This window comes from Xenopus laevis, chromosome 7S (assembly GCF_017654675.1).
Source record: "Xenopus laevis strain J_2021 chromosome 7S, Xenopus_laevis_v10.1, whole genome shotgun sequence".
Taxonomy (NCBI): domain Eukaryota; kingdom Metazoa; phylum Chordata; class Amphibia; order Anura; family Pipidae; genus Xenopus; species Xenopus laevis.
Window position 1 is genome coordinate 105,701,483 of NC_054384.1, and position 11,876 is coordinate 105,713,358.

General features: G+C 40.8%; 1 protein-coding gene across 1 annotated transcript; it reads left to right on the top strand.

Moving 5' to 3' along the window:
- The first annotated feature begins 10,510 nt into the window (after nt 1-10,510).
- LOC108695933 (N-formyl peptide receptor 2) lies at nt 10,511-11,566 on the top strand. Its single transcript, XM_018224880.2, has one exon. It carries the CDS (start codon nt 10,511-10,513, stop codon nt 11,564-11,566), a length of 1,056 nt encoding a protein of 351 aa, XP_018080369.2.
- The last annotated feature ends 310 nt before the right edge of the window (nt 11,567-11,876 follow it).

Genomic DNA, 11,876 nt, shown 5'->3' on the forward strand with positions numbered 1-11,876 from the left:
CCTTGATGAATTTGCCCCTAAGAGTCAGAATTCAGGAGATTGTCATTTTGCTTTACTTGATCATCTTGGAATCCCAGCTTGATGGACCCTAGTGTGAAATTTTTGGTAAACATGTATTTGCTGTCCGATATGGCTAAATGGCCATCAATGTTTTAATTTAGCACCATTTTATGAGCTAAGAAGTGGCAGAAATGCCTGGTCATAGTGTGAGTTGAACCCAAATAGTCACATTAAACAGCGTACTGCAATATTGCCAACACCATGCCCTCATTCTATAGCGTGCAGACTACTGCAACCTGCTACTAAATGGCCTCCTAATTCTCTGTCATAAGGAATAGAAGTACATTTTTCTTGTACAATTGTTTGGATGAGACAAAGTGTGTGTAGATGAGTGTAGGGTCGTGTGGAATGAAAGACTTGAGGCATCTTTTGGGTGGCAATAAATAAATCCAAGATTTAAGCTTTCATGAGCATGACCCTCCCCCTATTGTATCCTAACAAAATCCCACCTCAAAGGCAACAAACGCTCCCTACTGTCAGTCAATTTGGGGGAAATGTTTTGTCTGTATATGTGTTAGGAATTTAATGTGACAAAATGGTGAATCCTGTATAGAAGCAGCAATAACACAGATAAACCTGAGAATTGATAGAGTCTCTGGCCTTCAGGTAATGGTAATGAAGAACTTCCCCACGAATCCCAGGAGAAGCTGAACCACTCGCTTTCAGAAAAAGGGACCTGAGCTTCCAGGAAATTAAAGATGTAGCGGGAAGGCTTTTCTGACTAGAGATATGTGGTCTTAATGATGACCTCTTCCCACAATCTTCCTAGGCAGAAAACAAATGTATACTGGAGCTGAAAATGGTCACTCACAGGCAGTAAGAATCAAGACAGGGCTGTTGCTAAGGAGCAACCTCCAGGAAACCGGGTCAGTGAAGAAGGAGCCAGCTGGAGACAGGAACACGTCGAGTCAGGAACAGACAGAACCACCGAGTTTACTCAAGTATAACTGTGCAGCATCACTGAACTGAACTATTTGGTCTTTTAAATTTTATCTTGCCCTGAAATGAGCTATGGAAAACAATATAATATAGATATATATATATATATGTGGGCACATTAACTATTGGTTGAATATCGAGGGTTAATTAAATAGTTGAAGGATTTACCGAACGTTCGTTCGAAGGATCTAACAATTTGAAGGATTTAAATCCATTGATCGAACGATTTTCCTTCGATCACAAATTGCCTATGGGGACCTTCCCCATAGGCTAACATTGCTCGGTAGGTTTTAGGTGGCGAAGTAGGTGGCCGAATTTTTTTTTTAAAGAGACAGTACTTCGACTATCGAATGGTCGAATAGTCAAACGATTTTTAGTTCGAATCGTTCGATTCATAGTCGAAGGTCGAAGTAGCCAATTCCATGGTCGAAGTAGCCAAAAAAATACTTCGAAATTCGAAGTATTTTTCCTTCTAATCTTTCACTCGAGCTAAGTAAATGTGCCCCTTAATATTATATAATATAATAATATATATATAATATTTTAATTATAATAATGTACACCCTGCAGTCAACAGGTGTTGTGTATGTACAACTTCAGGTATCCCCATGAAATTGCTGTTTGATAATTGCTACAAGCACATAATATAAATATTAAATATACAGTATATATTTGTGCTTTGTGTTTTCATCTACAGTAAGTTCCAATGGGGCAGTCCCAAAGCGAATGACTTCTCTGTCGCCAACGCTACCCCGAAAAACATGCACAGATAATGATTTAAAAGAAAACGGTTGGAAATATTTGAAGTATATGTAACAAAAGCATATGTGGAAGTTTCTGTAGATACAGATCAGTGCAAACCCCATGTGCGTGGTTAAAACTATTGATATCTAATAAAGAAATCAGAGACCAATTTGAGTCGAAAATGAAAAAAACAAGTTCTGTATCACATGTATCAACAATAGAAAGCATTGTGTTTTCTGCTGGACATAAAAAGTAAAAAGCTCATAAAGAGAGAAGCAGATGTCCAAGGCTGAACTGGTAAGAACAATCTGGGGCATTAAAGACTGGTGAGACTGAAAGCTAATGAATAAAGAGGGCTGTTATTTAAAGGGGATCTTTATGGGAAAGTACAAATGATCTTTATTGGTCTTCAGAATGAAAAGAAAACGTGTGCTTGTTGTGTTGTCTGACTGTTGAGGAATGTGTAGTAGAAGATGAGGGATAGTTTATTAATTAGAAACACTCTGATGGTGTGAGATTTTTTTGTAATATCATGAAGACAGTGATGAGTATTCTTTTTATATCCCCACCATCATTATTCTTTATATTCTAATAATACACAAAAGCTATGAATATCCTGTAAATTATATCCTTATAAACGGTGAGTTCTTTTTTTTTTAACAATTCTTTTATTGTGCAATTATAACAATACAGACAAACAGTTGTATAATAGCATTGCATCATTGTTTTCTTTTACACTAACCAATTAAACAGTTCTTACAAACTTAAACCAGCATGATGTCATCATTCACTTACAGGTCATTCTATCCAGGAATGTTCCAATGAAATATACATAAAACAAAACAGCATAGCATACAAGTATATACTGCTACTGTGGTTAACCCACACCCATGTCCTCCTCTGTCCATGATGCCCAGATTTTATTAAATTTCTCCGGACAGCCCCTTCTCATATAAGTAAGCTTATGTAGGGGGAGGGCAGTGTTAATGAGCTGCTCCCATTCCTGTACCGTTGGGCCTCTACTAGACTTCCATTTCAAAGCTATGGCTTTCTTAGCATACATACATAGAGTAAGTAGAAGCGTCCTCTGTGCCCTGCTATGTGAGATCTCCCCCAGAAGATTCAAAATTAACACCTTAGGATTTAATGGCACTGGGATACCAGTTTTTGTACTAATTATTTGATTGACCTCTCCCCAGAATCTCAGCATAACCGGGCAGTCCCAAATCATATGCATATAGTTCGCTGGCGAGTGAGAACATCTGGGGCATTCATCCCGCAAGTCCTGGTTCATTTTTTTTAATCTGTAGGGAGTAAGATATACCCTGTGCAAATAATTCAACTGGGTCATTTTATCTCTGCTGCAGATAATCCCATCTAAACTCAAATCTAGTATCTCCTCCCAGTCTTCCAGAGTAAGCTCAGGGATATCCTGCTGCCATCTAGTTAACAGTTTGGTAAGTGACGGGCTACCAGCTCTAATCAATTGATTATAAAAGTATGAAAGAGGTTTCCGAATAGCCTCTGAACGGATATCTACCTCTATTTTCCTGGGGGTAATGTCTGGTGGGCCAGACTTAAATTGGTTTTCTATAGCATGCCTCAGCTGTAAATATCTAAAAAGCATTGGATTAGGGAGAGAGAATTTCTGTTTCAAGTCCTGAAACGAGCTGAAGTTACCATCAGGCATAACATCTGAGAGGTACTTAACCCCGTATCTAGCCCACAACTGCGGGTCCGGTATAGTGCGGAGATGTTGAAGTCTGGGGTTACACCACAGTGGGGAAAAACCTGAACAGTGCGGTTGGGTTTTTGGATAAAATTGCAAAACCGTGCGCCACACCGCTATTGTGGTGGACATTAAGGGTGATAGAGTCTTAGTAAGGGAGGTACCTCTATACAACAGATTCTTGAGACCTTCCCATGAGCCCACTATTTGTGCTTCCAGAAGCGTTGCCGCGTTAGTGAGGGAAGGAGTAACCCAGCTTTTTGCCAACCACCAGTCTGCGACGCTAAGTAAGTACCCAGTAAGAGGTTAGGAGCCGCTAAACCACCCTGGGTAATGGGGAGCTGCAGAGTAATCAATGCTAACCTGGGAGGAGCATTATTCCAGAACAGGGACAACACTATAACCCTTTAGTTTGGAAAAAATAGCCTTGTGGATGCCAATCGGTGACTGTCGGAATACATATGTTAGTTTTGGAAGAATCAACATCTTAAACAAATTAATTCTACCCAGGAGGGTAAGGGGGAGATGAGCCCAGGCTTCCCGTCTTTCCAGCATATACTTGAGGATAGGTTGCACATTCAGTTCCACGTATTTCTGGAGGTCCGAGTGTACCCAAATCCCCAAGTATTTAAAGGTGTCTGCCCACTGCAAGACCATGGACATTCTGAGGTAAGTTCGATGGTAGGGGGTCAATGGGGAAAATCACTGATTTTGACCAAATTGATCTTCAGCCCTGAGTAACCTTGTGTGCATATTGATGATGTCGAGTGCCCCAGTGAGAGCATGATTTGAGTTAGGAAGATAAAGGAGGGTGTCATCAGCGTACATGGAGATAATTCCCTACCGAGCCCAGGTGTAAACCCTGCACTTCCTGCGAAAGTTTTATTCGACAGGCCAAGGGTTCCATGGCAAGAGCGAATAAAAGAGGGATAGGGGGCAACCTTGCCTTGTGCCCCTTCCTATAGCTAAGGCCTGAGACACCTTGTATTGGTTCTAACCTTGCCCACCGGTAAGTAGTAAAAGTGCCTGCACCCATTATGTAGTCTATGGCACCCCACCCTCCTCATTGTGGCCCATAAATTAACTCCATTCCACCGAATCGAACGCCTTCTCGTTATCCAAGGACGCCACAAACTCTCCCCACCAATTATCATGCGGCTACCGAAATATTTGTAAATAGCCTCGGATATTAATGTCAGTAGTACGACCCGGCATAAAGCCCGTCTGATCCGGTGAAATAACAGTGGCCAGGTGAGGTGCTAGCCTAGTCCCAAGCACCTTTGCCAGTATCTTGGCATCCACATTAATAAGCGATATTGGTCTATATGAGGAGCATTCTAATGGGTCCTTGCCTGGTTTTAAAATCAGTATAATGAGCGTTTCCCTCATAGACGCCGGTAGGGGTGCCCCTGACCTCACATCATTATACAATTTTACTAACAGAGGGGGCCTATTTTTTTAACATTTTGCTTGTACCACTCGATGGGAAGGCCATCCAAACCTGGAGTTTTCCCCCTGGGAAAGCTCCTATCGCTTACTTCAAACCTCCACTTCTTCCTGTGTAATCGGCTCAGCTAACTGAACTAACTGTACCTACATCCAATTCTGGTATATCTGTGGGCAGTTAAGTATTGATCCACCTCCCATCCGTTACTGTCACCTCTTGGATCGATAAAGATCCTCGAATAGCTCATAAACCGTTCATTAATACCCTCTGGAGTGGAAACAATATCTCCCGTTGAAAGTTTTATTGGCTGGTATAGCCATAGAACCACCCACTTTTTGGACAATAGAGCCAGTAACTTCCCATTTTTCATCACCAAAATTCGAAAATATTGGGACCTTTGGATAAAGCAGATGTTTTTTTTGTGAGCTCAAACCTGGGCTAGCTTCAGCGCCTGTTGTTTATCCTGCCATAGTTTTAGAGTTATGGTCATTTGGATGTGCCACATAACTAATTTCGGCTTCCTGCACCTCAGCAGTCTTTTGCACCAGATCTTTTTGGTAACTATCCGTCACCGCCTTAATATTGCTGATAAATTCCCCCTTATGAAAGCCTTAAAAGCGTCCCAGGTGATTTGCGGGGAGACTTCCTCCCTGTTGATTGTCAAAAAGTTGTCTATGCTAATTTGAATGGATTCCTGAAGCCGGTCGTGTTTAGCCCAGTAAGGACTCAATCTCCAAATCCTATCAGCTGGCAGGTAGCGAGATCGACATAGTAAGCAGAAGAGGGGAGTGGTCAGATATGCCACGTGTAAGTATTTCCACCTTTTGAACCCATTTGTTAAAACTCTGCGCAGCCTATTGCCAGGTCAATTCTAGACATATTTTGTACCCAGGGGAAGTAAACATGTAAAACTGCCGCACCCCCTGGGTTACGTACTCGCCATAAGGTCAACCCCATTGAAAAAAGTGTTCAGCCACCTATTTAAAAATTGCTGAGGAAAGCCTGGGGGGGTGAAGTTTATCTTACATCCGCATGAGCTTATCGCATTGAAAGTCTCCCATAAGAAGTATCGGGGTCACCTTCAATGGATAGGAGTTTGTTAGTTAATTCCTGTAAAAAGGCATCAGTTTAAAGGAGGGGGGGCATACACATTTTATCAACGTAATTTTCTTTTACCCAATAAAAGTGCCTTGCACAAATTAATAAACCTTCCAAGCCGGTTTCTGAGATAATTTGTTTCCGTTACAAAAGGACACGATCTACACAACAGAAATAGAGACCCCCTAGAATAGCTGGAATCACCACAGAGTGGTACATCGTAGCCAACCAAGGTTTTTTTTAGGCCAACGTTTCCCACCCACCAAATGAGTTTCCTGTAAGAATATCAGGTGAGGTCTATGTCTACGTATAAAATCAAAGACTAATCGTCTTTTTATGGCATCCCCCATACCCCTCACATTCCATGATAAGATTTTAACCGACGCCATGACTCTTCAGTTTACAATTAATAACCATATTAGCTACCATGGGAATGTGTCCGTCCAACCACAGTTGTAGAACTAGACCCGACCCTCCGCTACATGTGACATCAAGCAACAAAACATTCATAACGAAAAACCAGTCTCCCCACCCCCCACCCCACCCACTGCATAAACATATTACAAGTGAGTTTACTGCCCTTAACCAAAACAAGCCTTAACTTTGACGTGGGGTTAGTGTCCGCCACAGAGTCCAGTCCAGGGGGGTGCCCACCAACAGTCCACACCGGTGCCCTCCAACCTGGGGCAAGATAGAAATATCACTAGATTTTCCCGATATACAGTAAATGAAACACCATTACCTGTCCTGCGAGACGACACTGATGTAAGAAAGTAGGAGTCTGAATTAGTGCCCGTAGCCATCAAACCCAGACACAAAATAAAAAGGAAAAGGTGAGCCGGAGCCATAAAGCCGGTGACAACCCTCCAGAAGTGGTGCGCGGGACCGCCATATTCCAATCTGCACAAAGAACCTCGTCAGTCTCTGCGTGGGGAACCACGTGGCCTCTCCTCCATCCATTGTATGACCTCCTCCGGCTTAGTGAAGAAATAAGCTTTACCACTAAAGTTGACCCGGAGCCTCGCCGGAAACAACATGGCATACGGTAGTTGCTTCTGTCGCAGGAGCCGTTTAGCCTCTGTAAATCTCGCTCTCTGTTTCCGTACCTCCTTAGCTGGTATAAACGGTGAGTTCTGATGTCATCAGTTATAAACGGTGAGTTCTGATGTCATTTCTGTCACATGACTCACTGAAACTTGTGTATTATAATAAATAAAGTACCCCCAGTTGCAAAATATGAGGATATTAGAAGTTACCTCGGAGTTCCATGACCTGTATAAAAACACTCGGCCTTCGGCCTCGTGATTTTATATGGTCATGAAACTCCTCAGTGACTTATAATATCCTTATATTTTACAAGAGGGGGTACTTTATTCACTATTTATTTCAACACCCACTGGCCTATGATTCTTTGGATTGTGCTATAACTGTTTCAGATTTTTCACTCCTGAAGTTGTAAAGCTAAGAAACTAAGATAAGAATCTACTGTCTGAGTCTTAAACCAGCTCTAGTAAAATGAGCAAATGATCATATTTTTTGCATTCAAACATGTCACCATCAAATACTAACAGCTGATTGGTTGCTATGGATCTGAAAACCTGATGCAGACTTTGTCCAAAAAGATTTTTTTAGAGTCATAATATACAGTGTCTGAAGCAACTGGACTGGCTAAGTAATCTCAAATATCTGTAACTATCCAAATGATGGGATTCTTCCATTCACTCGTTTCTCAGTTACTCAGTAGGATCAGATGGTTTATCAATAATAGACACTTTATACCTAAATTGTGTTACCCCCCAGAATTTCATTCTGTCAAAAGCAAATATTATTAATATTTTATGGCATGACTGGAATTGTAACCCTAAGTAACTGACTCTGAGATGTTTGCTATCAGTTAGGTGACTAGTATAGGTGTCCCATTTATGGGTTACATGACCACCAGACAGTTTATATACAATCTAGATATACACTCTAAGGGGTAAATTCACTTAAGCACCTAACGCTACCGTTAACTCGCTAGTGCATTTTCGTTAATTCGCCGATTCACTGACACAATGGCGTAAATTCGCTAGTGTTACTTCGCACCCTTACGCCTGGCGAATTTGCGCAATGTACGTAACTACGCAAATTCACTGACGCGCATTTTTCTGAACGCTACCTTTTACGCTACACTCCTTCGCCACTCAAACCAGGCAAAGTGCAATAGAGTAGATAGGGATTGCTTCCCAAAAAGCACTGGCATTTTTTCTTTTTTTATGGGTGACTAGACATTAAGCCCGTTAAATTAACAGGCGCTAGAACATATGTAGTCAAACATTTATAAAAACAGAATTGTTCTAGTCTAAAAAAAATTTGCCAGAGACGGTCCGTGGAGACACTTCAACTTTATTATATAGGATAGGCTGAAAAAGATTGAAAAAATCTTTGGGGCTACCCTCCTTCCCCCCCCTACATTTCCTAAATCATGGCACCGTAACTATACAGTGGGCACATGTGTAGAGCAAAATAAAAATTGTATTTGATGTTTTGAAGGTTTCCCAGGCTTGTGTAGTGCTGCTACGTATACTTCCATTGTAAATTCAATTTGGCGCCGTATGCAAATTAAGCATCGCTAGCGTAACTTCGCTTTGCCTGAAGAATTAACGCTAGTGCAACTTCGCAACCTTACGCTTCTCCTGAGCGCAACTTCGGATTTTAGTGAATTTGCGTAGCGCTGGCGAAAATACGCCTGGCGAAGTGTGGCGAAGTGGACGCTGGCGCAACTCCGAATCTTAGTGAATTTGCCCCTAAGAGTGCATGCCTTTTTTAAATGCAATTTAAATAGTGGTTATCTAGATGTTGTTTAATCTAGTAGCTCCATGCCTAGCACTGTTGACCTGATGCACTGGAGCTCTGAGTTTGACTCCAACCTGGACACCATCTGTAAGAAATGTGTACATTTTCCCAGGTCTATATGGAATTGTATCCACACTTAAAAAACATAAAGGAAGATTTAAAGAGCTATAACTACTACTGACAGTTGATGATCTTTCTTTAAATTCTAATTTTTATTTTAAAATGGTATCGGGTTGCCTAATTCTGACTCAACCACAAAGCACAAGCCCAAATTTGTAAAGTTGTTAATATGTGTCATCACTTACCTTTCTCTTTAGATTTTCTCCCATCCATCCTTCAGTCTGCCATTCACACAACAACCTGGCTCTTTTGGTAAGTAGGATGATATTATCTAACAAAAAATCTCCATAAAAAAAACTTCAGATATAAAATAATATCAACTTGACTGGGCATACAACATTCTGCATCCTACTACATGTTAAAGCAATATTGTGCAAAGTGGATCTGACAGGGGAGGCAGCCCAGCCTGCCGAGCCAGCACAAAAAAAAGGCAAAAAATTAAAAAATTGCAAAATAAAAACCCCCAAAAAAGTCAGTGGCTCAAGCGGGCCCCGAGGGGGAGCGGACCATGGTGCAACTGCACCCCCTGCTCCCCCGGGAGTTACGCCACTGATTCCCAAGACCCAATATCTTGGCATGGGTCATCAACATTGAAATCAAAGTGATACTTACACTGCAAAAAGATGGGTAAGTGCCATGCCCAGACCAGATGACGAGAATGGCACTTTGTTTTCCAAAGATGTATGTATTTAGTTAATATTTAGTTTAGTTAGAGCAGCCCGAAACACAGCTCCGACAGTTCCCAGAACACAGGAAATTATTACTCTTTATGGGGCAACCTGACTTTAGGTGCTCCATCAAGAGTTTCGGCTGTAGTTTCAGGCTGCTGTAACTCGCAAAATAGAGCAAAAGAAGTTGTCTCCCCAGAAATAACTTTCTATAAGACAAGCATATTTTGCAGTGTGTTATAGGCAGAGAGATTAAAAGGATCGTATGAAGGTCAATTGTATTTCTTCTGGAAAGCACATTCAGAGAGTGACAGACATTTGTGAGACAGATTAAAATGTACAGAATAGAGTCTGTAATATAATTATATGGTATGATAAATCTCACATTACAATTCAAATTCGAATTGGTGCTTTTAAATTCGAAATTGTGAGTTTTGACCAAAAATTTTTTGAAAATTTTAATTTGATTTTACCATTTGAATTTGCCCCTTAATGTATGCATAAATGAAATCATTTCCTAAAAAAGGAACTGCAGAGATTTAAACCCATAACTATGGCTAACCTAGGCCTTTTCCTTACATTTATACCAACCTGCACATGGCCAAATCCTCTCCATGCCCCTATATAACATTTTAATTCAGTTCCAGTTGATCTATTCATCGTCAGTAGCTCTTTCTCAAAGAGTCCGACTCCTGCATGTATGGAGAGCCTCTCTTTAATGTTTGATGACAGAGGGGGCCCTTGGAGGCAGTTGTCAGAATCCCTTTAATTCAAGATGAAGTGCCCATTATTGTGCAATAACATCTAAAACATTTTATGGCTCTACTTCATAGTGAATGTATTTTTGCATTCTACAGGTTGTCGCTGAAAATGGAGTCCATGCAGCGTCTTAACTTCACCAACTCTTCCCCTGCCAGTTACCCAGACAAGGAATATGAAAATAAAATTTTCCACTTAAAGAAAATATTGATCATAATATGTTTCAGCATAACATTTGTTTTGGGAACGGTCGGCAACGGACTGGTCATATGGATCACTGGATTCCGAATGAAAAAGACAGTTAATGCCATTTGGTTTCTCAACCTTAGCATTGCCGACTTTTCTTTCTGTCTTTTTATTCCTCTCAACATATTGTATTTGGCACTGGATTACCATTGGCCCTTAGGACAGATATTGTGCAAAGTGACAGGTACTAGCCTTCACCTAAACATGGCCGTCAGTGTCTTTTTCTTAATGACCATCAGTGTGGATCGTTGCATCTCTGTTCTGTGTCCTGTATGGTCAAAAAATCATAGATCTATAAAGTTAGCTAGGAACATCTCAATGATAATCTGGCTCTTGTGCTTGGCCCTCAGCTCTCCTTATGTTGCTTTTTATGATATTGAGCACAACCCAAACAGTAATATTACTTATTGTATAGACACATATGCAGCCCGTAAAAACACAACTTTCTTTGATCACCAGACAAGGCATCATAGGTGTAAAGTTATGTTTGTCACCAGATTTATATCAATGTTCCTGATCCCATTTCCCGTTATCCTTGTTTGCTATGGGCTCATTGCATTCTGGATTAGAAAAAGCAGCAACCGCCTTGGGTCCAGGCGAACATTTAAAATCATTGTTACAGTTGTCCTTTGTTTCTTTTGCTGCTCGTTTCTTTTTTATTTGTGGCCTCTCCTCAAATTTATGGGGGTTGACCTAAACCGGATCTTTGATGCTATAATGCATAATGCTGCACTTTGCTTGATTTATTTTAACTGTTGTCTCAATCCAATAATCTATGTTTTTGTTGGCCGAGAATTTAAAAGATCCCTAAGGAAGTCAATCCCATTTCTTCTAGAAAGCGCATTCAGAGAGAAAAGTGACCCTCTTCAAGCACATGACAACTCTGCTGTAGGAAATGAGCTGATGCCATGCCATGCTTGATGTGCTACAATGCAAGTTATACAAAAGTGCTTCTGCTTCATCTGATTCCTGATAAATACACATGTAGTTTGGCTATCCTGGATCATTATATCTTCATTCTTAAATGTTATTTGATTGATTAAAAGATTCTTAAATGTTATTTGATTGCTCATGTCAGCTTACATCCATTATGGTCTACATCAGGAATCCTCAACCCTTTTTACCCATGAGCCACATACAAATGTATAAAGAGTTGGGGAGCAACATAACCATGAATAAAGTCCCTGAGGATACCACATAAGGGCTGTGATTGGCTGTTTGTAGCAACATG